The sequence below is a fragment of the Triticum aestivum genome, chromosome 3B (genome assembly GCF_018294505.1).
Source record: "Triticum aestivum cultivar Chinese Spring chromosome 3B, IWGSC CS RefSeq v2.1, whole genome shotgun sequence".
In the NCBI taxonomy this organism is placed as follows: Eukaryota; Viridiplantae; Streptophyta; class Magnoliopsida; order Poales; family Poaceae; genus Triticum; species Triticum aestivum.
This window is the reverse complement of record NC_057801.1, coordinates 832,212,081-832,239,793: the sequence shown is the minus strand read 5'-3', so window position 1 is coordinate 832,239,793 and position 27,713 is coordinate 832,212,081. Positions and strand designations below refer to the sequence as shown.

Genomic DNA, 27,713 nt, shown 5'->3' with positions numbered 1-27,713 from the left:
CAAATACACTTTTGTGCGATATGGTTTTGCAGTTCTTAAGATTTAATTGAATGTGTCATTGCAAGCATATTTCTCTTAGTTTTTTATTCGTGTGAATCAAATAATTGACATCAGCTATTGATGTAGTAAGACAGCTCTACCAAGGACCGTTGATTGCCAGATGTGTAGAATTTGGTGGCGACACCATCAACTGCGTCTCTAATGGTATGGCACCTAGGATGGTGACTGCATCCCTCCCCTCTATTAAGATTACTTAGGTAATGACATGCAGTAAATAAGTGAGTAACAAATATGTTGAGACTATGATAGATCAAAGTTGGTGTTATCATCCTCTATGACAGAAGAACAAAATTTTAGTGGGAATGTGGATTTGAAGAGTAAAATTGGGTCAAGATAGGACTACCTATGTAACAACATAGAGAACATTCTAGAATATAGTGTTTTATAAATGTCACAACAATTATTCATTCAAAATTTAAAATGATTCAAGATATCTTTTTAACAATAAGATAAAAATAAATACATCATACTTTTGACAGACTTCAAGATCATTCCCTCGCATTTGCGAGGGCCACCTTGCTAGTTATTTAAATAAAGCAGCGATGTTCTTCTAAAAAAACACAAACGCCAAAGGGAAATAAAACGACGACGAACATGTGTACATTTCTCTTCCTTTGACGCTAGACTGAATCATCGATCATATATGTCCACGGTCAAAACGCTTTACTCTTCTCCTTCCTCATGTGTAATCCTATGGACCCTAATGGGCAGGCCCTTGGGGAAGTCCACGAACGGGTACACGAACGCCTGGTCCGGCTCGGCGAGCTCCCACCGGAAGTTTAGCACCAGGTGGTGCAAGAAGATGGCAATCTCGAGCTTGGCGAGCTCCGACCCAGCGCAGAGCCTTGTGCCACCGCCGTAGGGCATGAAGTTGCTCTTGTGCGCCACGCCGGATGCGTTGCTCTGCAACAATAGTAAAAACAACGTTAACACCTCTGAACCTGAATGCATATATCAAGTTTGTCTTTGTGCTATTGAAGTGGTGGTGGCCGTGCTGTTGCCACGACCATATGGCGTCGTTTTGTCTTTGCCGCCGAGGTTTCACGGCATGAAGGCCTGTGACTGACTGGACAACAACGACTGCCAGACATATATTTTCCTTTTTTTTTGGTCTTTCTTGGATTGATTTTCACGAGATCCAGTATCATTCCTAGTCCCAGTTGATTTTGTGCTGATAAAATTGCTGGCAACGTTTAGGCACTGACCTTCCACCTCCAAGGGTTGAAGCTGTTGGGATCTTCGTACAGTGATGAGTCGAGATGCACTGCCGCTAACACCGGCAGAATTTTCCATCCGCTCGGAATGTCATACCCTGTCAGTCCACGTACATACAAATATTGAACAACTGCATCTATAGGAAGAAGAGTTCAGTGGTACGGTAAGAATGAAGCCACCAACCATTGTAGTGCACATCTCGAATGACCTTCCGGTGCAGGAACCTGACGACGTTGCCTAGCCGCAAGGTCTCATTTATAACCTGCAAGAAAACAAGCAAATAAGAACTCAAATATTTGTCAACTTTTCTCTACCGCATTTGAACTCGCAAACGAGAGAGTTCGGCAGTTGGAATGTAGGACCGGAAGATGGTATTTTGGTGTACAATGACACAATGTATAGTTCCATACAGTATAACAACACCGGCCGTGGAAAAAACCAGCGGTGACCAAGAGCTACAGGGAGCTTGTTTTCAAAATTCAAATTTTCACAGCACCAAAGGTTTGAATTTTTTGTTAACATACATACACATATACTACGTATCAACGTATGTGCATAATTTCATAATATTTTACTTTCACACGTGGCATACAAAAAAAGAAAACATATTTCCAAAATGGGCTGGCCTTTTTTGTTGTTGGGCCGTATTTTTGGTTTTTTTGTACAACCTACAAATCATAATATTTTCTATTGTATTTCCACACGTCCGTGCGGAACACATATAATTTTCTATGGTTTTTTTTCGAATTGTTTTGAAACTTTTAAATGGTCCTTTTGATATTTTAAAAATAGCGACCTGACGGTGCACCAAAAGACTGCACTCAACACCTACGATGCTACTATAGTAATACTACTGTATCAAGGACATGCGCTACCCAACTTTTCAGGGGATCGGATAAATTGCCTTGCCATGAAACTGTGGATGGACAGTGATTTCCCCATGGGAAGTAAGCAGGCCACAACATATATCTTGCACTGATATTACGAGGGAGGAAATGAACGAATCAAAAAGGCCTTACGCATTGTGTGAAAACCATCTCTTTGTAGTCTTCCCAGCTCAATTTGCACTCCCCTCTCAGCTTCTGTCTCCTAGCAATCTCAAGATGCTCCTCCTGCATGGCCATTGATCACTGTGAATATTTCCATGATATTTGTGGTGCATTTCACGATCCACGTATGTACTGAATGTGTGTTTTTTCTTCTTCCGAAAGATATATAGCTATGTCACTGGTAGAAAACAGGGCTTTCGTTCGGGACAGATAAATCCATTAGTCCCGGTTCAGTCATGAACCGGGACTAATGTGAGCATTGGTCCCGGTTCATGCGGCAAAGGCATTAGTCTCGGTTCAAATGGGACCTTTAGTCCCGGTTGGTGCCACGAACCGGTACTAAAGGTCTAACCTTTAGTACCGGTTCGTGCCATGAACCGGTACTAATGGGGTCAAACTCTACCCCCCCTTGGATCGCCTTTTCAGTTTTGTAAAAAGCAAAAGAAAATGATAAAAACTTCAAAAATTAAAATCCTTCGAGATGTAGTTATGTTACTACATCTACTAGTTAGGAAAATTTAAAAACTTAAATTTGGACATGTTTTGCAAAAAATGTAGGGAAAATGTAAAACGGCTATAACTTTTGCATACTATGTCAGAAAAAACATATAATATATCAAAATGTTCAGCACGAAAATCCGCATCCTATTTTGACGGCCTACGGCCTGTTTGCAAATTTTTAGAATCCTCAAATTCTAAAAGGAAAAAAAGTTATGCTCAAATTTTAGTTTTTTTTAATTTTTTTATTTTTGTTAAATCTGGTGAAACTGTGGTCAAACTACTTATTCAAGAAGTATTGGTGTTACTAAATAATTATTCAAGAATATTAGTGTTACTAAATAATTATTTCAGTTTTTTTGAATTTTGGTCAAATCTAGTCAAACTGTGGTCAAACAATGGTCAAACTACTTATTCAAAAAATATTAGTGTTACTAAATAATTATTTCAGTTTTTTTGAATTTTGGTCAAATCTGGTCAAACTGTGGTCAAACTATGGTCAAACTACTTATTCAAGAAATATTAGTGTTACTAAATAATTATTGTTTTTTAGAACAATAATTTCAAACTCAAACAGTGAAATGTGTGACTTCATGCTCAAGCTAAATTCCTAAGGGTTAATATGATTGACATCTTACTATTGTTAGGAAAACAACAAGTGCAGACTTTGAAACGAGGGAGAATAGAACCCGGAAGTTAAGCGTGCTCAGGCTGGAGTAGTGAGAGGATAGGTGACCATCCGGGAAGTTAGATGATTTGGAATGATGAGGGATGATTAGAGATTAGAGATTAACATAATTCAGAAAATTGAAAATAAAAAATTCAAAAAAATTCAAATTTTTCTAAGAAAATCATAAAATTTTCTTTAGTACCGGTTGGTATTACCAACCTGGACTAAAGGTGGACCTCCAAGCAGCGGCCACGTGGACGGTCTTCAGTCCCGGTTCGTGTAAGAACCGGGACTAAAGGGGGAGGCTTTAGTAACGACCCTTTAGTCCCGGTTCCAGAACCGGGACTAAAGGCCCTTATGAACCGGGACAATAGGCCCTTTTTCTACTAGTGTGTCTAGTTTAGCACAAATGAATTTGAGTTGGTATAGTAAACTGAATTTGTACCCGCAGTTGTTTGATGGCTTTAGGGCAACCTTCGAGGAAGAATATAGCGAGGGAGAGTGCTACTGACGATGTCTCATGCCCGGCAAAGAGTAAGCTCAGCAAGAGGTCCAATATTTGCTCTTTTGAAAGATTAGACTGCTTCATCGCCCACCCGAGAAGATCATCTTCTTCTGTACTCGAGTCCTCCTTGTTCATCTGCTCAAGCCTCTCCTCCATTTTCCTCTCGATTACTCCAAGTATGGTGGCCCACGACTAAACGCAAAACATATTAAATAATTATACGATGTTATTTCACGATAGAACAAAAAAAACTGCAGCAAAGTAATATGTACTCCCTCCGTCCGGAATTACTTGTCGCAGAAATGGATGTATCTAGACGTATTTTAGTTCTAGATACATCCATTTTCGAGACAAGTAATCCGAACAGAGGGAGTAGTAATTTTGTCGGGACCTTCTGGGAGAACATTGCACGTGTCACTATAATTAAGATTTTGCAAAATAACCGCCTACTGGTCTAAGATCGTGCATTCTCATAGCTTTCTGTTTTGGAGAAATTTATATAGTTTGTCTAATTCATATCTAGATGTTTTTTAAGGATGACAAATCTAAGCTCCTAGAAATATATAATGCAGCAATAAGAAGCGAAAAAAAACTAGGAAAAAAGTAGACCACAAACTGAGTGGACATCAGTTTAGATGTGACATAATTATGTCACATCTAGATGTGTCCTAGACAGACCCAAATTTATATCATTTCAACATAGGTGCTGTCAAATAAAATAGGACAATTCCCCAGCATACAAATTATTCCCCTTCTACCTTTTTTGCGCTTTGGCATTAAGAAGTAATTAATAATTAAATAAAAGAAGGCTTGCTCTTTTGTTTTTGGTTTTTTCTTATATGGTCAATCAGTATTTTTTCACTTTATGTTCAGAATCGTTTTTAGGTTGGTGAATAGGCAACGAGATCAAGTATACAATGCAAAATCGCTTTAAACAATTCATGAATAAAGCATATATATATATATATATATATATAATCCTACTACCGGGTGTAGTTACACCCATTTCTCATATACTATCATGTGATAGTATATACTCTACTTTATTACTTTTAGTATGCTCATATACTATATCTAAGATACTCCAAAGCGAATTATGTGAAAAAATTGCATGTGAGCCCATGTTTTTATAATATTTGTGAAATACGTACATATTTGTACGTAAAAAGAGTATGCTCAAAATATACTACATACTACATAAAAAATAGTATATATACTACCTAAACATTCTTACATACTACATACTACTATATACTCTCCGATATGATAGATACTCCCTAGAACGTATGAAACAAAAGTGGGAGTAACTACACCCGGTAGTAGGAAAAATTTGTCATATATATATATATATATATATATATATATATATATATATATATATATATATATATATATATATATGTCAACATTGATGACAGTAAGTATTGGCTTGACAAAATTTAACTCTAACAAGGGGCGCTAAGATCATTAATTAAAACAAAATCTAGGTAGGAGTATGTAGGATCGATCTCAGCAAATAATAAGAGGTGCTAACGTCATTAATGAAAAAAAAAGTTAAGAGGGTTGCTAATAGTGTGCCAGGCGAAAAAAACGTGGATAAATGATGAATTCCCCCTTCATTAATGTACATGTAGCTTGTTACCATCAAATTCAGTTGTGTTGACTGTTCGTTGTGTACCTTGAGGGCCTTCCAGTACGCCGTCCCGGGGAATTTTAGGGGCGCAGACACCAATCCCTTCATGAACGTGATGTACTCCAGCCTCAGCCCCTCAGTTTCCTCCTCGCCGGGGTCCATGCTCATGAGATTCTTCGCCATCAGGTTATAAGTGAACTGCACGGACGGATCCATCCATTGTTAATTTGCTACAACACCACTGTGGGCGTACGACTTTGTCAGTTCCATCCATCGACCTTGCATGGACGGATGGACTACACCGCCGCCCACCACCACACCACTGCTGGCATGTAAGTGCATGCTATGCAGCTGCTGTGCATGGCGCGCGGTCAATAGCAGGTCAGTTACAAGTTACCTTCTTGGCTTCGTGCTGGGCGGAGAAGACGGCGGGGGAGGTGGAAAGCAGCCAGTCGCGGAGTACGAGGAGGGTATGGCGCTCCACCTCCGGGAGGAGCACGGCGCGGAGGCGGACAGAGCTGAGGAAGTCGAGGGCGATGGAGCGCATCTCGCGGTGGTGGTGGCCGACGAGCACCAGCATCGACCATTTGCCCAGGATGCCGCCGATGCTCGGCGGATAGCTGACCTCGAACAACCGCCCCTCGTTCTGCAGGATGTACCGGTTCAGCCCTGCGTCCGCCGACACCACCGTCGGGTGCCCGAACAGGCTCGACCGGTATATCTTCCCGTACCTGCATACATATACCATCAATATCATGCGACCTCAGCCCGAATGTTCGTTCACGCGTGTTGGCATGCTTTGTATTTGTATGAGTGTATGTGTATGTACGGACTACGGACCGTGCGATGTGCTGGTTCATGAACTGGCCGATGGAGGTGGCCGGGTGCGTGCGGAGGTACCCGAAGGTCTCGCCGATGAAGGGCCAACCGACGGCGCCGGGCGGCAGATTCGGGCGCTTCTTCTTCGTCCGGCCGGCATGGCATTTAGCCACCGTAATGGTGTAGAAGCTGAGCACGGCCAGGAGGATGAAGGGCAGGAGGAAAAGGAGCTCGCTGGTTATGGAGGCCATCACGGCCGCCATGAGCTATCGATTGAGAGGCCGCGGTCTCTTGGAATTTGATTTCCTTCTCGTTCACTTGGTCGACTGTGTTGCGTGTGTGTGAGACTGAGATAGATGATTGTTTTCAGAGAGAGAGTGAGAAAATAAAACAGGGGCTGAACTACAGAGTGGCTTTAAGCTCTACAGATTTCTCTCTCTGCAAAGAAAATCTTGCTAGGAAGGTGCCCACTTCCCCCTCTCTCTGATGTGGTGCTCTTATATAAGTTTTTCAGGTCTGTGATTCCCTAGACCAAATCACTACTTCTCCAAAACCAGATCCTCCATTAATTCAGAAAAATTAAATCAAATCTTATCAAAATCTCAACTGAATCAATATCTTCCCTACTTCCCCTATAACTATATCTCTAATACTCCTTCCGTGCCAAAATTCTTGTCATAGATTTGTCTAGATACGAATATATCTAAGATTAGATGCATCCGTATCTAGACAAAACTAAGACAATAATTACTATTCCGTATCTAGACAAATCTAAGACAATAATTAGTATTAGATACATCCGTATCTAGACAAATCTAAGACAATAATTTTGGGACGGAGGGAGTATTAAATAGGAGTTGGTAGATTCACCTCACCTCCTCCCTGGTTTTTTCCTCCCCGCATTCCCTCCTTTCTGTTGGCTTGTTTTTAATCCCAACAGATGCCGCACAAAATAAATCCAAAAGATTTAGAGTAAATTTAAATAATCTAAACCAAATCGGTACTATCCCAAAACGTCCTCATGCATTAACTCAATCAAATCAAATCAAAATTTCAACTAAATCAAAACTTCACGTCACTTCCCCTACCAACATACACTACACCACGACACCACATTCCCAACCAACGTGTGTTGGTAAAAGTACAGTGTACCAACGAACTGTTGGTCGGGAAAACTCGTATCATATTGTTGGACGGCAATACTGACGTGTAGTGTCAAACTATCAGTCGGGAATACTTTATTATTCTACATCATATTATCGGTCGGGAATGCTTCGTTTCCCCTTGGATTGTTGGTCGGCAATTAACGCCGACCGATTGCTTGTGGGTAACTGGGCCGGGCAGGTCGCTGTGCGCGCGGGGGCGAAAACTTAGCGCGAAAACAGCCCACTACGCGAAAAATCCCTCCTTTCTCTTGTTCTGCCTCCAACCTGTTCCACAGACTTTGTCTCAAAAAAAACCTGTTCCACAGACTGCCCCCAAATCTCGTAGCCTCCAAACCTAAATCCTCCGCCGCCGCCGCCGCCAGTCGAGCCCTCTCTGGTCGCTGGTGCTCTCTCCCCGTCCGGCTACGTGCTCTCCGGGCCGTGAGGCTGTCGCCCCCTCTCCCCTCATTCTCCAGCATCTCCGACGCTAACCGCACACCATCCTGCCATGGCCACGTGCTCGACTGTTATTCCTCGGCAAGTGCTCTCTCCGGCCAGCCGCCGCGTGTAAGCTTCCAGCAAGGTTGCCGCCACCCTGCCTGGCCCGTCCCCCCCTCTCCACCGTCGTATCCACCATTGCCGTCGGAGTACAAAAGAGAGCCTGGCGGCGGCGAGAGAGGGATCTGGATATGGCTAGCGAGGGGCTTGGGATACAGAGGAGAAAAGAGGTCCTCGGCTCCCCCCTTCGGCCTTCCCCAGCCAGATCTGCTCCCCTTCATCCACCCCGACTCCCCGAGCTCCTCTCGCAGGTAGTTCCTCTGCTCACCCCTCTTCCCCTGCTTGTGCTGCTGCTTGCTACTACTCTATGACCGTGTGCCTTCTTGCTGCTTGCTATTGCTCCTGTGGTGCTTGCTGCTTGTGTGGTTGTGGTGTGCACTGTTGTTCTGCTGTGAGTGTGCTTGCTGTGGTGTGCAGTGTGCTGCTAGCCATGGTTGTGTTGCTTGATGTGCTAGTGCTACTGTCGTATTGCTGCTGAATGTTGATGTTCTACTGTCTACTGATTGGTGATTAATCCAATCTTCCTTTGAAATGAAGCATTAGACAGTATACATGGTAATATGTTGTCCCCTTGAAAACTGAAACTCCGCTACGAATTGTAATTCTATTAAACCTTGTAAGCAATGAACTGTACATTATCTGAGACAAACTTTAGATGGAGAGAACAACACAAAATATTTTATATACCGAGCTAAACATACATAATAATAAGAGAATATAGACAAGCATTGATTGTTATTAGTCAATGCACAGAGCTGGATATCGATGTACTTCTTGTTGTTTCTTATTAAAATTTTGTTGTTTGGTACTCATCTCCCAAAACTAACTTTCAGTGATCTGCAGTTCTACACTCATGTAGGTATGGCACATATATATCTCTAGACATGGTTCACTCTTGCTGTAACAGGCAAATGTTAGTAAACAAAACTTTGTTCTTCGGGACAGGTGAGAAATAATGTGTTCTTTTCAGAAGAGTACACATGAAATCGTGTTGCTGTAAAGAAATAAGGCGGACCATCTAATACAACATTGTTTCAGAATATGTTGTTTTGGAATGATTATTTCGTTTTTTCTTATGAGACCTGGGTAATTACATAAAAGTTTCTTAGATGGTATACTATTCTGTTGCTTCTTTTCCCCTTAACTTTTACATTTTAGCATGCCATTTACTGGCCCGCTGGTTATTGAAATTAAAAGTTTACAAACACTGCTGCTTCATTCTGAACCTTAGGCTTGCCTAGTTTCTGAAATCATCAATGGATTTGCTACCAGCTTCATAGATGATTGAAGATTTTTTTCCTTTTAATGCTAACATGTTAAAGTCGTTAAATTCTGCACAACATATCTTTCCTCATTGGGCTGCAAACTATTTCAGCATACAGTTGTTATGATGCCCAAGTATGTATTTCTAGCATGAGTTAGCAACACAAATGCATAATTGTTTTGATACTATGTTCTGCTATGTAAAACTAGATGTTCCTGAAAGATAACCAATTGCACATGTGGTCGGAATTAAGAACGGTCACAGTTCAGTACTATGTGCCAGGCCTTTTGAAGTGGCATGTACATTTAATCTGCATGATTGATCTCCTTGAATATAAAACCCAGTTTTTATAAATGGTCCCCTGCATGCGAATATGTTCTCTGTACATGAACCAAAACGTGGTAGTTTTACTGAAAACCTATACGCTAGTACCAATTTATAGCAAGAGATGCATGCCTTTTTGTTATATATGAAAAATGATGATGATGAGTACTTGCTGTTGTTTTACAAGTTCACTGCCGACTGGTACCAGATTATATGGCCGTGAAGCTAGCTCGGCGTTGAAAAGAGCATCACCCTGTAGCTGTGCATCCTTCTCTAACAAGCACTCAAGCACTACCATGGCCGGGCTGTGGGTGCGTATGATTTGAATCTGCAGTGAAGACTGGTTCTTTTGTTTGAATCTAGTTTTGAGCATGTATGACTGTTGTGTTCCTTGATGCAGGCCGTCGGGCACTAATTCGACTATTTTCACGGCTACTGCGTCAATGACCGACCAAGAAACTATGGCGACGACGGCACCAGTGGCCCCATGGAGGTGGCGCCGGAACCCTAGCTGCTGCTGCTCTCCGCCGAGTCCCCTCCTCGTCTCCTCCTTCGTGCAGTACGTGTTTGCTCTCTAGCTAATTTCAATCTCACACCATCTGGGGGTGCTATTGTGCGTGTAATACATGATCTGCTTCATCTTCTTTTCTCAGACCTCCCTCGATCAGTTAAGTTGGACCGGCAAAAAAACACATACATACATAGCACCCTCCCATATCACTGGGTAGAGGCCAACGGGTGACAAAATCTTATGTATCTCAACTCTTTCGTTTAAAATCAAATAATTGATGTCTCTATCTTCACAGGTCTTGTTGAACCTTCAGATAGGCAAAAACAATCAATTCAAAGCCTGATATTTTGTTGTTATAATGATAATACCTACACGGCTACATTTCCAATTGCAGTCTGGAGATTCAAATTCAGATATGATAACTATATGGGGTTTTCAATTCTTTGGTAATGTTACTACATATATTTTTACATGTTTCTCTCTTAGAGGCCAATTTCAATCCCACACCATCCTAGGTGGTACTGTGCGTGTAGTACATGCTCTGCTTCATCGTCTTTTCTCATACCTTCATCAGTCAAGTTCGATCCTGGGTGGTACTGTGCGTGTGGTACATGCTCTGCTTCATCTTCTTTTCTCAAACCTCCATCGGTGAAGTTCGATTGGGAAAAAACACCTACATAGGTATCACCGGGTAGGGTCCTGACAAAATGTTACATGTCTCAGTTTTGTCATTTAAACCCATTTGATTTCTCTATCTTCATAACTCTGCCTTGCTCTACCTTCGGATAGCCATAAACATTCAGTTCAGAGACTGATATTGTTTGCTGCTATAATAATACCTAAAACACAGTTCTACATTTCTAATCGCAGTCTGGAGATTCATATTCAGATATGAAAAATATATGCTCTTGTTTGCAGCCCAATGCAGAAAGAAACCAAGGGTACCTCCTTTCACGCTAGTGATAATGAATTCTCTTAGTTGAAGGTAGCTTAGAGAAAATATCATGTTCTCCGGCTATGCTATATATAGGATATTAACTTGGGATTTTGACTTGCAGATGTTCAAGCTGGAGGATGTGTCGATGGGAATATGGATCAATGAGATGAAGAAGGAAGGCTTTTATGTCAAGTATGAGAATGATTGGTGGGAATCTAGTTGCGCACTACCAGGAGCCAATGTAGATCATGTGCCTCTAGATCAAATTCCAGAAAACAAAGCGACATATTTTTGCTCTCAAACAGTGAACCATAATGTTTGCTCTAGTTTATTAGTTAAATTAGTGTATGGGAAATTTTGATGTGAAAATTTATGAATGTGTGATTATTGTTTGGGTTTGGTTTAATATTGTTGGATGACATGCACGTTATTGTAATGAATTATGTAACTTGATTGATATTTCGTTGCTAACATAAAATCCAGCTATATGGGAGGGCTAACAGATGATGCATGGTTGGCAAAACAAAACCCAATCTGATAGGTGGTTGCGAAAGGCTAATGTGAGGCCCAACTGAATGTTGGTCGGGAAAGAATAGCCTATCTGATAGTCGGTTGGGAAAGGCCCATGGCAGCCCCAATGGATTGTTGGTCGAGAAATAATACTCTATCAGATAGTCGGCCGGGAAAGACCCAAGGCAGCCCCAATGGACTATTGGTCGGGAAAGGCCCATGGCAGGCCCAACAGGAAGTTGGTCGGGAAAGATACACCATAGCCAACAAGCAGTCGTCGGGAAATATATGTCGGTCGGGAAAGGGTTTTCCCGTCTGGACTTTCCCCAACAGACAGGGTCGGTCGGCAATAGTCTTTCCTGACCGACTGTGGGTCGGGATAACTTGTATTCCCGACCAACCTGACTGTTGGGGGTGTAGTGTTGTGGTGTAGTGATAATCCCTACTATTAAAGGAGGGTTGGTAGATTTGCCTCCCCTCATCCCCAATATTTTCATCCCCACGTTCACTACCCTTTTTTCCATTGATTTTTTAATTGCAATCCATGGCGTACATAATGCAAATGATCGTAAATTGAGTAAATTGAAATAATTTAAAGCAAATCATTACTTTTCCAAAACCATGTCATGCATATACGCAATCAATTCAAAGAAAGTCCTATCAACATCTTAACTAAATGAAATATTTCTGTCACTTCCCCTACCAAGCAAATCTCAACTATTAAAGGAGAGTTCGAAAATTCCCCTCACCTCCTCCTGTGTTTTTTCCTCCCCACACTCTCTGCCCTTTTTTTCCTGTTAATGTTTTTTGATCCCAACAGATGCCATAGAAAATAAAAACCAATCTAAATACAGTAAATCAGAATAATCCAAATCAAATCGGTAATTTCCCAAAACCACCACCTACATTAGCTCAGTCAAATCAAATTATTTCTCCCCTGCAAAAAAAAAATCAAATTATTTCTTATAAAAATCACAACTAATGACATCTCTTCAAACCCATGAACTTTTTGAAAATCAAATTATTCAAAAAAATCCATGATTTTTTTGAAATAGATGATGTTTTCTAAATCTGCAAAAAATCCTGAATTTTGTTTACAAAAAATCAGCGAACTTATTGCAAATCTACGAACTTTTATTCAAAATCACTACGAACTTATTTTTGAATTTGTGACTTTTCTCCCCCAAAAACGTCAACTTTTTTGAGGTTTGTAATCTTTTCAAATTCATGATTTTTTAATTTGCAAAGCTATTTTAATTTTTAGCTATTTTCTCTTATTTTTTTCAATAGGCAACGGTCGATCAGTCAACTCGTCAACCATGACCGAGCGAACCAAGGCGCCCTGGGCGAGTGAGCAGGTTGCCATGATTTTGGGCCTACCTAATGGGGACACATGTGCGCTGGTTCTCCTGGCCGGCGCTTAAGGCACCGAGCAGGAGTCTCTCGACCAAGTACCAATCAAGCTCACCCAGTGCTCATGGTCATGGGCAGGGCAGGTCAGGTCACCAGCACAAGCCGCCGCCGACACCGGAGTGCATGCGGGTGACGAGGTCACGAGCATGACAAGCATGGTTGGTCGCAGCACAATCCCGCCGAGGCGAGTAGCGACCCTGTGACTTGCTCAGCTATTGATACGTCTCTATCGTATCTCTAATTTTTAATTGTTTTATGCCAATATTATACAACTTTTATATACTTTTGACAATATTTATATTATTTTTTAGGACTAACATATTGATCCAGTGCTCAGTGCCAGTTCTTTGTTTTGCATGTTTTTTGTTTTGAGAAATATCCATATCAAACAGAGTCCAAACGCCAGAAATTTATAGAGAATTATTTTGGAATATATGTAATTTTTTGGAGGTGGAATCAACGCAAACGGAGGTCCACAGCCTCCACTACCCACCAGGGAGCGGCCCACACCCCCTGGCGCGTGGTGGTGCCTAGTGGGCACCCGGTAAGACGGTTGGGGCCCTTCTTTCGCTGCAAGAAATATAATTTATGAAAAAACGGTGAAATGCCAGAAAACAAAAACGCGAAACAGAAGAGAACAGAGATATAGATCCAATCTCGGAGGGGCTCTCGTTCCTCCGCCGCCATGGAGGCCGTGGACTAGAGTGGGAACTCTCCTCCCATCTAGGAGGAGGCCAAGGAAGAAGGAGGGGGTTCTATCCCCCTCTCTCCCGGTGGCGCCAGAACGCCGCCGGGGCAAGGATCATGATGACAATCTACACTAACAATCTTGCTACCGTCAACATCAACTTTCTCCCCTTCTATGCACCGGTGTAACCTTTCTATTCCCGCTGCAATTCTCTACATAAACATGATGCTCAACACTATATATTATTATCCAATGATATCTGGTTATCCTATGATGTTTGAGTAGACCTGTTTTGTCCTATGGGTTGATTGATGATCATGATTGGTTTGAGTTATATATTTTATTTTGGTGTTGTCCTATGGTGCCCTTCGTGTCGTGCAAACGTGAGGGATCCCCGCTGTAGGGTGTTGCAATAGATTCATGATTCGTTTTTGGTGGGTGGCTAAAGTGATAGAAGCTTACACCCGAGTAAGGGGGTTGTTGCGTATGGGATAAAGAGGACTTGATACTTGATGCTATGGTTGGGTTTTACTTTAATGATCTTTGGAAGTTGTGGATTCTTGCTAGAGTTCCAATCATAAATGCATATGATCCAAGTACGGAAAGTATATTATCTCATGCCTCTCCCACATATAAAATTGCAATAATGATTAACGGTTTAGTTATCGATCACCTAGGGACAAATAACTTTCTTGTGTGACAAAAATATCTCTACTAAACAACTAACTTTTATTATCTTGCAAAGTACTCCTAGTTTTATTCTTGCAAAGTAGTTCCAGCATCACACCTACAAAATAGTTTCATACTTGTTTTCGGTAAAGCAAACGTCAAGTGTGCCTACACTTGTATCGGTGGTCGATAAAACTTGAGGGAATATGTTCTACCTTTAGCTCCTCGTTGGATTCGACAATCTTATTTATCAAAAAAGGCTACAAATGATGCCCTATACTTGTGGGTTATCAACTATTCCTCGTCAAATCCCCCCACCACTGACACCAGCAGCCCACCGGCCCTCGCCACTATGGCTCTCCTGCGTCCCAACCGTGCACAGCCTAGAAAATTGCACGAAATTGGACGATTGATGTTGGAGATTTGTTATGTTGCTAGTGTGTTGTATTGCTAATGCTGGATTGACAACCATCCCACCTCAAGCAATAAGCCCCTCCTGCTGGTCCACTAGACCGAAACAGGACATGTTAGCAAGCGGACGTGGTTGTGAAATCAGGTGGGCATGATCGGCTAGGTGGTGGTGGTTGGAGACTGTGCTATAGCGACCTCCTATGGCTCCACGACAACAGTAGTCAATAAAAAATCTTAAAGAGGGTTCATCTCTCTAGATCCGGTGGTTGACTTTAGTGGTGAGATGCAAATTATAGACGACGGCTTGATGCAAAAGGATGGTTGTGCATCGGTGGCGGTCCCATAGCGCATTTAACTGCTGGGATCGTGGAAAAATGGTGGCGATAACACATGTTACTGTGATGGTAGTGCTACTAGTGCACCCGATGTATCACATGACACATGTGTGGTAAGCAATCCAAACTATTAAAAAAAAGTGCACCAGGTCTTGAGCTCCAGGGTGAAACCCTGATCTGAACGGAGTTGGTTATACCTGGTAATGGCAACGTCGATGTTGTTTTACGTCGTTACCTTGTTGAAAACATTGCTTGGATATGCTCGGACTAATTCTTCATTGTGAAATCTTAGATTCTGGCCTTGCTCGTTGGATCCGTGATGGCGGCACTTGAGCAAACACTTCCTTCTTAAAGTCCTTATTGTTGAAGAACCTCGTTGTACATTTGATGTCATAAGATGGCTGGTACAGATATAGTTTATCGATCGCGGATCTGATCGCTTAGCGATATTTTCTTTTTTCCTCGCCTACGCATAACATAGATTTTGTCTTATATGCCTTTGCTAGTTCTCGGCGTGTTTTTGCGTGTGTGTTGGTGGTTGTGTGCATCCTAATTATGTAGAGGCATGATGTGTGGTCATCGTGTTTCGTATCCTTTTAATGCTTCATTTTAAGCCAATAAAATTCATCCTTTGTCAAAAAAAAAAACAGGTACCTATCACTTGTGGCTCTAAATCTAACTCCGCATCTTGTTATTTTTCTGTGTTCGTCTTCAGAAGTTCAGGTCAACAGATGGCTGAGAGTGGCAGCAATATAGCATATCGTAACATACATGTCCTAATTACTACTTTTAAACTCTAATCGTGTGAAGTGGGCTACTAGTTATGCTTGTGCTTTATCACAGTTTCATTTCATTTCATCAGGCTTACAACTCTGACGTGATTCCTGCTATATTCTCTGAACAAAAGTTCTGATGACTACTTGCAGTTTGCAGAGGTATATCCACGTGATTCCTGCTATATTCCTAGATGTCCTAATTAGTTTGTAAAGTTTATCCATCCATGAATCCATTTGCCTGTAATGTTGCGGAGGTAATCTAGAGTATGTGTTCTGTAATTATTCATTTTTACAAGGATACTAGGCTACTAGCTATACTAGTTATGCTCGTGTTCTTGTGCAGAACCGTGTTTCAGGTGGTCTAAAAATGATCGATAGGAAATATTCAGTCACTGAAATTGATGGCCAGAACTAAAATTGTTTCCTTATTTCAAATTCGTTATTTTGGTATGTACCGAAACAATACTGAAATATTTTTGTATATACCAAAACCAAACCGTTTTTCAATTTCAAATTGTATTTACTGAAGTATGGATACCATACAGACCGAGAAACTGTATTTACCGAACCAAATAAACCAAATGTGCAGAGTTAATGAAACCCCTGAGCTCAAGTAGGATGTTGAATTGAAAGTGAGTTATCATTTTATTGTATCGTTGAAAGGGGAGAGCTTTACTGCACAATCACAGGTTCTTACAATCATAAGCTAAACTATCACGCGCAAGTTTGTACAGTATTAAACAAAGGGCCACCTCTAAGCTCTCTTCTACCAGACAATGAGCAGCAGTAAATACTACTACGAGGAAAGTGACGTAGTTGAGGACAAGAGAAGAGCCTGCCAGCCATTGGCCGTGGCCAACAACGCACTGCATGCTGGCTCTCTAATGTACCCCAGGAGATTAGCACTATCATTAGTGAGGAATGTAAAACCATTATCAATTAATGAAATGCTTTTCCCCCCGCAAAGAAAAAAGAGAAGAGCCTGCCAAGAGGGATTGCGCTTCAGAGAAGTTCTGGCAAAGTCTTAATCTGTCGTTAATACTACTACGAGGAATGCAATATTTTTAATCTATAGGCCTCTACAGTTAATTTGGTGGTTTTATCAAGAACAAAAGCAACTTATATTAGCTCCACTCTGTTGCACATCAGGGTGGACGCGGTCCGGTCCGATCCGGGCTTTGACCGAGCCAGCCTTTGGACCAGCCGCGGCCGGTCCGGTCCGGACCGGACCGAGGTGTCCAGCGAGCCTACTATCCAGGACTTGACCGAGAGGAGCAAAGCTCGGTCAGCCCGAATGGACCGAATGGGACCGATGGCTGTGACTCTGTTTAGGCTGTTTTCCAACCTGGGAGTGCTTTGTTGGCCACTGTTTAGGCTGTTTTGACGTATTTAGACCGTAGCTGTCCCTGGGAGTGCTCTATTAAGCGTTTTGGCCATTATTTAGCAGTGCCCTGTTGCGCTTTTTGGCCACAATTTAGGCTGTCCAAATTTAGTGAGTGCTCTGTTTCTGTATAATGACTAGTATGGCATAACTAAATTTGGACAGCATTTTATTTGTATTTTGGACATCAAAACAATTGATTTTGAGAGGAATAATATCACAAAAATCACATACACAAACATTGATCACTACAGTTTTCAGACAAGTTTCTTCAGATAATTTTGGACCGAAACAGCAGGAATATCACAGCCACAAACAACTAATTTGGACAGCAAGCACTGGACTAAATTTGGACAGCAAGAATAACTAAATTTGGACAGCATTTCCTTTGTTTTTTGGACATCCACAAACTGATTTTGACACGAAAGATGGCACAAAGCAGGTTAAGCACAAATATCACATCCACAAACATAAGGTCTTATCATCATTGAACGGCACGATTACAAACTTGCAATGACAATTCCAAGTCCATGTCAATTGACAAGTTGAACATAACACAGATGAAAGGTGAGAGCTTTACTGCACAATCACATGTTCTTACAATCATAAGCTAAACTATCACGCGCAAGTTTGTACAGTATTAAACAAAGGGCCACCTCTAAGCTCTTTTTTTTTTGCGGAATCTCTAAGCTCTCTTCTACTCCCTCCGTTCGGAATTACTCGTCGGAGAAATGAATGTATCTAGATGTATTTTAGGTGTAGATACATCCATTTTTGTGACAAGTAATTCCGAACAGAAGGAGTACCAGACAATGAGCAGCAGTAAATACTACTACGAGGAAAGTGACGTAGTTGAGGACAAGAAAAGAGCCTGCCAAGAGGGATTGCGCTTCAGAGAAGTTCTGGCAAAGTCTTAATCTGTCGTTAATACTACTACGAGGAATGCAATATTTTTAATCTATAGGCCTCTACAGTTAATTTGGTGGTTTTATCAGAACAAAAGCAACTTATATTAGCTCCACGCTGTTGCACAGATTTCATCTGCTACTTGGCGGCAACAAAGCAGTGCATGCAGGAGCTTCAAGAGTAGCCACTATCTTGGCGAACTCGAGGGATTTGTTAAGGAGGTCAAAGGGCAAGGAATAACCTCCCTCTGATATGATTCTTCGACACATACTTTATTGTTTTCATAATGATTCATTGTTATTTTGATAATGCATTGTTAATAGTGAATACGATCAGCCCCCGCGTCGTTCCTACAGGAGCCACTCGGGTGGTGACAACCATTCATGCCGCCAGCCCTCCCTCCCGCTTCCCCTCTTCCTAGTCGACGCCAGAGGTGGTTGTCGGCTCGCCGCAGAGCCACCGATGAAGGTGCGGCGAGGATCTGGTCGCCCCCTCCTCTCGCCGCGGACTCCTCACAGTAGAGCATCCTCTGGCGGTGCGTTGGCGGACACCTCGGCTGTTGTCGATGGGATGGTGGGCTTAGAGCCTTGGGTCCTTGGTTCTTGGCCGCCAAACAAATCTGTCTTTGGTGCCCTTAGATCCAGCCATGTCGGCCCCGGGACCGACCGAGCTCGACATGGCTCTCTCCGGCGAGATGTGAATCTGCGGTAGTGTCCTTCGCCGCCGGAGGTCTTTTACGGTACCTCTAAATGAATGTGAGCCATCCATCCGTCTTAATCCGATGGTTAATCTTAGATGGTACTCCAATACAAGTCCTAGAGAGTACTACCTCAAACAAATATGGAGTACCTTGATGGTAGGGGTAAAATCGTAATCAATTGGTGATCTATTTATTTCTCAATCTTATAGAAGTATTAATTATAAATAGAAATCCAGTGCACGATTAAATAGAATGAGACGCCAATTCCGTGGGGACCTGCTCGTAAGGGCGTGAACTCATACTTCAAACATAATTTTGTGATGAACCCTAATCCCAAACCAATATCATTCGCAGAAAGAAAATCTCAAAATCAACTGTGATGAACCCCGTCCAATTCGCATGGCGGGCCTTGATGAGCGCAGGGTCATCACCACCCAGGGGATTTGAAGTAGGCTAGAGAAGTTCACACCGTGCGTTCATGCCTCACAATCCAGGTTGTGCACACCGTCATGTGCATGTGAATGGCGGCCGCCGATGGCGGTGGCTACACGAATTGGACGGGGATGGCTCCGAGAAACTGGCCCATCACAGTTGTTTGGGGAGGAATGCAGATCTTATGGCGCAACAGTTCAATTAATCTACAATTAACATGAATTCACGGATGACTATTACCAATAACTAGTGGGGCAGTGATGGGGAGGACAAAGGCTCTAGCCGCTACCACGATGAGGTAACACAGTGCGATTGCGGCGGCCACATGTGGTCGATTGCGATTGAAGAAAAGTCAAAACTAATTAGTCAAGGCAAATGATCCAGAATACCCCTGTAGATGGATGATTGGATTTATCCGGTACTCCCACCTCCTCGCAGGGAGTACCAGAGTACTTTAAAAACTCTCCGCCGTCATTGTTGCTTCGTGTTATGACAACTTCGTCATATGGTGGTGGCATTGCTGTGGAGTGCTGTAAGCACCGAAAGTTCTTCAGATCTAGTGTTGTCTTCGACGGTGAGATGCATTCTATGAATGAGGACTTGATGCAGAGGGTATGATGGTGCAGCGGCCATGGGTCATCACATGTAGCTGCTGGGATCACGGAATTAAAGGTGGTGGCGACAACACATGATTTACTTCCAGGGAGGTGCTACTCGTACACCCGGTCTCGAGCTCCGGGGTGAAAACCTAGGCCTGATCGGAGTTGGTTATACTTGGCAATGGTATTGGTATTCTGTCGTTACCTTATTGAAGGCATTGCTAGGATATGCTCTGATGTGTTCTTCCGGGTGAAAACCTAGAATTAGCCTTTGATGGTTGGATCCGGTGACTGTGGGCTCTTTAGCATCGCTCTCTTCCCGAGGCATTGTTGTTGAAGAACATCCTCATTCATGTGGTGTCATGCGATGAGTTGTGCAATTATGGTTATTGTTGTAGATTGCTGATCACGGATTTGATAGCTTCGGGGTTTTCCCTTTTTCGTCACTTTGGCATAACTTTGGCCTTTTATGACTTTGTTAATTCCCGACATGCGTGCGTGCGTGCGTGCGTGTGTGTGTGTCCTAGCTATGCACATGCCAGGTGGTGCTAAATGTGTTTGTATTCTCTTGATACTTTATTTTGAGTCAATAAAATCCACCATTTGTTGAGAAAAAGATATTGTAACTATATACATATTTTCAATATTGTTGGACTTTTCTTCATCCCCACTTGACCAAACAGGCATATAATAAGTATGTAACTCAATAGTGTTCTTAAATCATTGTCAGTTTCCCCTACTCCGAGACTTCGTCCCTTGTGATTTTCTTCTATTCTACGAACCTATGTACATATGTTGTTTACTTGGTACAAATAACATTTACAAATTACTATAAATTATCAAAAAATGCATATACAATAGTTAATGGATGGAAAATGACGATATAAAGATTAACATGATGTAGGGAAAACACTAAAAGTTACTCCCTTCGTCCCAAAATAAGTGTGTCAACTATGTGTTAAGTTGAGACACTTATTTTTGGGACGGAGCTTATGTAACTTATTGTGCACTAGTTCATCTTCATATCAATACAACCCTTAAATGATTGCATTTCCATGCCAATATACATTTGTCATTTTTACTGTATGTGATTTTTTTCACAGTTAAAAAAAGTTATCCAGTCTCGGAGAATAGGATCATGTGGGCCCATGGTCCAAACTTGCCGATTATTTGTAGAAGTGGTAGTTTGACAACTACTATATGTAGCCATGAGCCGCCGCGGCCGCTGCCGCCACTACCGCGGCATGGCCGATGGCATTGATATGAGGCCCTCTGATGCGAAGGAGAGGGAGGGGGCAAGGTTGCCGTTGAAATTTCTATGCATGGAATGGCTAACCCCTTCGGAACCTCATCCGCTCAAGCATGAGTGGATCTTCTTGTACGATAACCCGCTAGAGAAGCCTAGGGTGGTCGTCTAGGGGATATCCATCTACACCTTCTATACCATCGAAAGGTTCTTGAGGTTTTTCCACTTTACATCCACACAATCCCCCCACTCACCCGCCCCAAAGAACATCCTAGTGCCTGATACGGCTAGACTCTCTCATTCGATAAAACAATTGGATTGTAGGAATGTTGCCGACATAAAATAATTCATCATGCTTCGCCTTGGTAAGTAGGATTTAGAGACAACAAAAATAACACATCATTATGTGAAGCCTTCAAACTTGTTACAAATGTATCAATGCATAATAGCCCTTAACACTATAATAATTTATTTGTTACGATGAGAGTTTCCTTTACCATTGTTTGTACATAGGCAACATAACAATTCAGTTTGGTGTATGTTGCTTCATTTTGGGTGTTTAGGTATGCATTAGGCTTTCGTTGATATGCTTCACTTTTTATCATATACAACATGCAATACTCTGATTTCCACTTTTGCGCTCTAGTTAGTCAATGATATGATGGTTTAAGAAGGTTTGCATTTCAACTAGATTTGTACTACCTCTCTCTCAGTTTACAGGGCGTGCGCGTACCCCTAGGTCGTCTATTTGACCAACCTAATACAAGTCATATATTACAAAAAATATACCAATATAAACTTCAAATGTTCTATTTTCAAAAGATATAATTTTTGTGTTATATAGTTTATATTAGGGTGGTCAAATTGGTAACCTAGGTATACGCGTAGGACTTGTAAACTGAGATGGAGGGAGTATTATTTTCTATCTATAAATACACTGTTTTTCCTAATTTTTAATGTCTCACAATCAATTGAGGTCTTCAATTTGAAATTGGGTCACTCGATTTTGACCGCGTAAATAATTTCTTAAGGAGCTCCTTTATTAAAGTCTTTTAATTCACTATGCTCCCTAGTCGCACAATGCTTCCTAATTTCTAAGGCCACACAATCAATGGAGGTCTTCAATTCAGGATTGGGTCATCCGATTTAACCGAGTCAACAATTTCTCAAGGAGCACTCTTATTAAATTCTGAATTCACTATGCTTCCTAATTTTGAAACACTCCGTATTTAAATTTTGGATTTGGTTAACGATTCTGACCGGGTCAACCTTTTTACAAATCATTCAACAACAACCGGCCGCAAAAATGTATCAACCCCGTGCACCCTCTCACCACCTAGAAAAAGAATGCCAACATGTGATATTGTAGCACCAATATAGTATATGTAGCCACCGACGCACATTAAGTATGGGTTGATTAGCAGATAACACCGAAACACACTATGAAAGGCCCACCATAACACCGCATTATAAATAGAAAGGAAACACACTTCATCGTCTCCTCCACTCATCAAATCAAATCCCCCCTCAGTTCCAAAATAAGGTATTTTTTTAAGTTACATTTCTTTAACTTTTATCAAGTTCAGAGCGAAAAATTCCAGATCCACAATACTAAATAAATATAAGGAAGTTCATTTCATGATGAGTCTAATGCTACCAATTTGATATTATGTATATTGAATAGTCAAACTTCAGATTTTCTAAAAAACTAACACATCTTATATTTTGAGAAGAGAGAGTAAAGAAATTATGAAAATCAAACAACACCAACGGCAAAGCAAAGCGCGTCCAACCCTTCCAGTTTTCATTATCTCTAGACGAGTTAGGCATATACTCCCTCCGTCCGGTGAAAAGTGTACATATAGAAATTTTAGGTCAAATTATGAAGTGGAGTAAAAAATGCATTGGAAATGTGCAAGCCGCCATCTCTCTGCTCTTTAATTATCCTACCCCCAATGACCTAAGTGCATGTAAAAATTAAAGAGACCATGTATAGAATGCTATTGGTCTTGATTACCGTGTGATAAGAGAGAAGCATTTTTTTCTATTTTAATGTGCATTGAGAATATAGATATACACTATTTTGTGGACAAATTTTAAAGTCAAACGTACACGTTTCACCGTAGGGAGGGAGCAAGTATATACGTAGAGTATGAGAGCTCCAGCTAGCACATCTGAGCTCTAGGTTATCACGAGTTCAAAATTTCTTTTTGTTCATCCAAAACAAATAAAAAAATTATAACGAATCTTTTCATTGATTTACATATATTAAACAAGCTCAGTGATATCTTGGACAGTAACAACAATTAATAGTCTTACAATTATCAACTACTTCTGTCCGTGAAAACAAATTTATTTATGACTCCCACACACGGATGGTGGCCACATTGAAGCCACATTTTAGTTAGCCTGAGCAGTAACCATGGAGATGCCAACATGGTGGCCAAACCTTGCCACTTCGCAGTCAGTGGCAAAGATGCCAGAGGAGACATACCTAGTAGCACCACCCATGACCGGCATGTTAGCAGTCATGCTAAGCTTGTTGACGTAATCGGAGCGATAGGTCTGCCCTAGCACGCCGTGGACATCGTCAGTAAGGTTGTTGAACTTGAACCCGATGTCCAAATGTGCAAGGCTGTCATCCTTGGTCACACCATAATTATGGATGCGGGAGTCCTCCTCAGTGATGGGCAGAACTTTAGCCATGATATCGAACACTCCCTGGAGCTGCACCCTCACACCGTTGGTGACAGCAGTCCTAGTGACGGTCAACCCTGGAATGATGTCAGACTCCCATTTGGCACCAAGGTTGGCAGGGATTTCAATAGATGCTCCGTCGAAGGCCATCTCTAGGCGGTCAATGTCGTTGTTCCACTCAATGGTCTTCTGGGCACCCATATACAGCTGATGGTCGGCGAAGCGGATGCCTAGAGCCTGGATCCAGGTGAAGTCACGGCTCATGGTGGGGTTGCGCTTGCCGATGAAATGAGCGTTGATGTGGAGGTCGGCATCGGAGAGGACACAGAAGTCCTGATCCTTCTTGCCGTGGAAGTAGAAGTTGTTGCCGTCGGCACCAGTGAAGCGTGGGTCCCCGCACGACATGCCGGGGTAGAAGTCGCACACTCGTACAAAAATGTTAAGTAATTAATTTAGGCATCTCGACTTCTTAATTTGTATGGACATAGCTAGTATGTGTGAATATATGTATAGGTGATACGCATGATGTATGTATATATGCTTACAGCAGTAGGTCTTGCAACCTGGGCACATAACGATGCACTCGTTGGGGCAGCGCTTGTCGCAGGTGGCGACGCAGGGGTTCTTCCCGTCCTTGGTGTCATCGCAGGAGATCACATGGTCCCTCTTACCGAACCGGCCCGGGTGGATCATGTGGGAGTTCTTTGGCAGCGCGGGGTCCACTGGCGCCTTCGCCTGAGCATCGGCGACGGCGATGAAGGCGCACAGGGCTAGCAAGGTTGAGATATTCTCTGTTTCCCTACTTGAAGTGACGAAGTTTCTAGCTAGGTTGAGATATTCTCTGTTTGGTAGTGACGTGCAGTTGTGATGGTGAGTTGGGAGGGATACACTGGATGGTGCCAATTTTATAGCCCAACTTGGATGTGCCTACTACTAGGTTGGTCTGAGCTTACTGGATTCATGATGAGTTGTTTATGTCTTGGATTGTGGGTTTGGGAAACGTATCGCCTTTTGATCATCCTAATTACACTCTTCTTGTTAGCTGGCTTTGGTCAACTACTGTTCCTTCTTTCCCAAACAAGAATTGATAACTAAATGAGGTGATTCTCTTTCACATGGTACTAGACAACTCCATGGCGAACCGACTTCTATATCTTGTTAGGCATATGTATGCGCGACAGGGAATCAATTATCTTTGCTGTTGGTGTCAGCAAGGCTAAACCCGCAGGGAGTCAGCTAGGCAGAAACAGAGACACGCATCTGATGCCATCCTGTCTTAACCATCCTTCACATATAGTGCATTGACTTTGCCTTTGATTGACTACTTAGCTGGTAACCACTGTTTAGTAATCACTTGCAGGCATATTTTGCTTGGTGTCCATTAGAATAACTTGCGTTGGATCCAGTTAACTAGGTAGATCTGAGTTGCATAAATTTGGACTTGGAATCAGAGTTCGAGAACAGGTGTATGTGTATACCTTTTAATTGTCCTAATCCGACTCTACCTTACCTAGCTGGCTCTCATGGTCAACTATGATTCCTTCGTTGTTAAACAAGAAGAGTATGGACTTGATTCTCTTCCATGCAGGGTACACACTTGATTAAGTCACTTCAGGGTAAATACTTCCTATCTGTTGTTGTAGAAGGACAAGTTATGGGCTGTGCAATCTCGATGTATTGATCGGTGCACCAGGCACGTTAAGTACAGAGGTGGGCCACAACCTCAACTATACAAAGGAAACAGGAGGTGGGCCCTACACACAAATATACACGTACACAATATACCCAACACCCCCCTCCCCCCGCAGTCGAAGCGGTGCCAGTGACGCAAAGACTGGAACGGAACTCCTCGAAGGTAGAAGTCGACAGTCCCTTCGTCATTACATCGGCGAACTGTTGTGCAGTCGGCACATGGAGAACCCGAATACGTCCAAAAGCCACCTGCTCGCGCACAAAGTGAATGTCCAGCTCAATGTGTTTAGTACGGCGATGATGAACGGGGTTGGCGGAGAGGTACACCGCAGAAACGTTGTCACAGTAGACAACCGTAGCCTGGGAGACGCCATGATGCAGCTCCTGAAGTAACTGTCGTAGCCAGGTGCACTCGGCAACAGCGTTGGCCACAGCTCGGTACTCAGCCTCCGCGCTGGAGCGCGAAACCGTGGGTTGTCGCTTGGACGACCACGAGACGAGTGAAGGACCGAGGTAGACGCAGTAGCCAGAGGTGGACCGACGAGTATCGGGGCAGCCAGCCCAGTCTGCATCGGAGTAGGCCACCATCTCCAGAGAAGTAGACGCCGTGAGTGTCAATCCGAGGGTCATCGTGCCGCGGATGTAACGAAGGATCCGCTTCACGAGAGCCAATGAGAGTCACGAGGGGCGTGCATGTGGAGACACACCTGCTGAACATCATACTCAAGATCCGGTCTGGTGAGAGTCAAATACTGAAGAGTGCCGACGATAGACCGGTAGAAAGGAGCATCCGACGCAGGCGAGCCCTCAAGAGCAGAGACCTTGGCCTTCGTGTCAACAGGAGTAGCAACAGGATGACAGTTGAGCATGCCAGCACGCTCAAGAAGCTCATGTGCATACTTCTGCTGATGAAGAAAGAAACCGTCCGGGCGCCGAACGACCTCAATGACAAGGAAATAATGTAGAGCACCCAGGTCCTTAATAGCAAACTCTTCACGCAGCCGGAGAGTAATCTGGTGAAGAATAGCTGCGGAGGAGGCCGTCAGGATGATGTCATCAACGTAAAGAAGCAAATATGCAGTCGTGTCACCGTGGCGATAGACAAACAGTGAGGCGTCCGAGCGAGTAACGCTGAAGCCCAGTGTCTGAAGAAACCCGGCGATCCGCTGGTACCAGGCGCGGGGTGCCTGCTTGAGTCCGTAAAGAGAGCGGGACAGCAGACACACATGGCCGGGAAGTGAGGCGTCGATGAAACCGGTGGGTTGCTCACAATACACTTGCTCCTCAAGATGGCCGTGGAGAAAGGCGTTGGAGACGTCCATCTGGTGAACCGGCCAGCTGCGGGACACGGCGAGCTGGAGGACGGTGCGGATCGTGCCCGGTTTTACAACCAGGGCAAACGTCTCAGTGAAGTCCACTCCAGCGCGCCGGCGGAAACCACAGACCACCCAGCGAGCCTTGTAGCGCTCGAGAGTACCATCCGAGCAGGTCTTATGGCGAAAGACCGACTTGCCGGTGATGACGTTGGCGCGAGGAGGCCGGGGAACCAGTGTCCATGTGCGGTTCCGTTGAAGAGCATCGAACTCTTCCTGCATCGCCGCAAGCCAGTGAGGATCACGGAGGGCGGCGCGAGCGGACGCGGGAAGAGGCGACGGCTCCGCGGTGGAGGCGGTGAGGACGTACTCGTCGCTCGAGTACCGGAGGCTCGGACGATGAACGCCGGTACGAGCGCGTGTGACTGGGCCAGGCGTCGCTGTCGGAGCCACCGGCGAGGCAGCCAGCGAGGCGGCCGGCGTCGGGGCCGGCGAGGCGGCCGGCGTCGGAGCCGGTGAGGAGGCCGGCGTCAGGGCCGGCGAGGTAGCCGGCTTTGTAGCCGGCGAGGAGGCCGGTGTCAGGGCCGGCGAGGTGGCCGGTGTCGGGGTCGGCGAGGCGGCTGGCGTCGAGGCGGCTGAAGAAGCGGCCGAGCCAGCAGCGCCCAATCCCGCGGCGCCCGAGTCGGCGGTGGCGGGTGAAGGAGGGGCGCCAGCTGCGCCGTCAAAGTCGGCCGAGGAGGCCGAGGGGGCGGGCGCC

The 27,713-nt window shown here is 43.5% G+C and overlaps 3 protein-coding genes across 4 annotated transcripts; 1 reads left to right on the top strand and 2 right to left on the bottom strand.

The window, feature by feature from the left end:
* Window positions 1-723: 723 nt before the first annotated feature.
* Window positions 724-6,712, bottom strand: LOC123066933 (cytochrome P450 90B2-like). Of its 2 annotated transcripts, none has more exons than XM_044489912.1 (8): window positions 6,471-6,712; window positions 6,028-6,361; window positions 5,676-5,828; window positions 3,938-4,189; window positions 2,295-2,387; window positions 1,459-1,537; window positions 1,260-1,372; window positions 724-963 (listed from the first exon to the last, which is right to left on the bottom strand). In XM_044489912.1, the coding sequence occupies exons 1-8, from the start codon at window positions 6,710-6,712 to the stop codon at window positions 724-726; spliced, it is 1,506 nt and encodes a 501-aa protein (XP_044345847.1). The 2 variants fall into 2 exon arrangements, with proteins under 2 accessions (XP_044345847.1, XP_044345848.1); XM_044489913.1 differs by having other exon boundaries at window positions 1,266-1,372.
* A 677-nt stretch (window positions 6,713-7,389) lies between these two features.
* Window positions 7,390-11,599, top strand: LOC123068071 (uncharacterized). Its single transcript, XM_044490574.1, has 5 exons — window positions 7,390-7,421; window positions 7,891-8,403; window positions 9,928-10,051; window positions 10,141-10,299; window positions 11,310-11,599. The coding sequence occupies exons 1-4, from the start codon at window positions 7,390-7,392 to the stop codon at window positions 10,153-10,155; spliced, it is 684 nt and encodes a 227-aa protein (XP_044346509.1). The 3' UTR covers window positions 10,156-10,299; window positions 11,310-11,599.
* Window positions 11,600-23,518: 11,919 nt separating this feature from the next.
* On the bottom strand, window positions 23,519-27,238 carry LOC123068070 (uncharacterized). Its single transcript, XM_044490573.1, has 3 exons — window positions 26,544-27,238; window positions 24,497-24,840; window positions 23,519-24,376 (listed from the first exon to the last, which is right to left on the bottom strand). Exons 1-3 carry the CDS (start codon window positions 27,236-27,238, stop codon window positions 23,655-23,657), a joined length of 1,761 nt encoding a protein of 586 aa, XP_044346508.1. The 3' UTR covers window positions 23,519-23,654.
* Window positions 27,239-27,713: the final 475 nt, after the last annotated feature.

Bases quoted from the DNA above. Each gene is read 5' to 3' on its own strand.
- LOC123066933 (XM_044489912.1), bottom strand. From the start codon at position 6,712: ATGGCGGCCGTGATGGCCTCCATAACCAGCGAGCTCCTTTTCCTCCTG. The intron at 5,829-6,027 runs GTAACTTGTAAC...CCGTCCGTGCAG, and splicing joins CCCAGCACGAAGCCAAGAAG to TTCACTTATAACCTGATGGC. The intron at 964-1,259 runs GCCTAAACGTTG...CTATTGTTGCAG, and splicing joins CTTGGAGGTGGAAGGTCAGT to AGCAACGCATCCGGCGTGGC.
- LOC123068071 (XM_044490574.1), top strand. From the start codon at position 7,390: ATGCCGCACAAAATAAATCCAAAAGATTTAGA. The intron at 7,422-7,890 runs GTAAATTTAAAT...CCTGTTCCACAG, and splicing joins ATAAATCCAAAAGATTTAGA to ACTTTGTCTCAAAAAAAACC. The intron at 8,404-9,927 runs GTAGTTCCTCTG...TTGTTTTACAAG, and splicing joins TCCCCGAGCTCCTCTCGCAG to TTCACTGCCGACTGGTACCA.
- LOC123068070 (XM_044490573.1), bottom strand. From the start codon at position 27,238: ATGCAGGAAGAGTTCGATGCTCTTCAACGGAACCGCACATGGACACTG. The intron at 24,841-26,543 runs GTATGCACATGA...GGCACCATCCAG, and splicing joins TTCTTTCTTCATCAGCAGAA to TGTATCCCTCCCAACTCACC. The intron at 24,377-24,496 runs GTAAGCATATAT...TTTTTGTACGAG, and splicing joins AGGTTGCAAGACCTACTGCT to TGTGCGACTTCTACCCCGGC.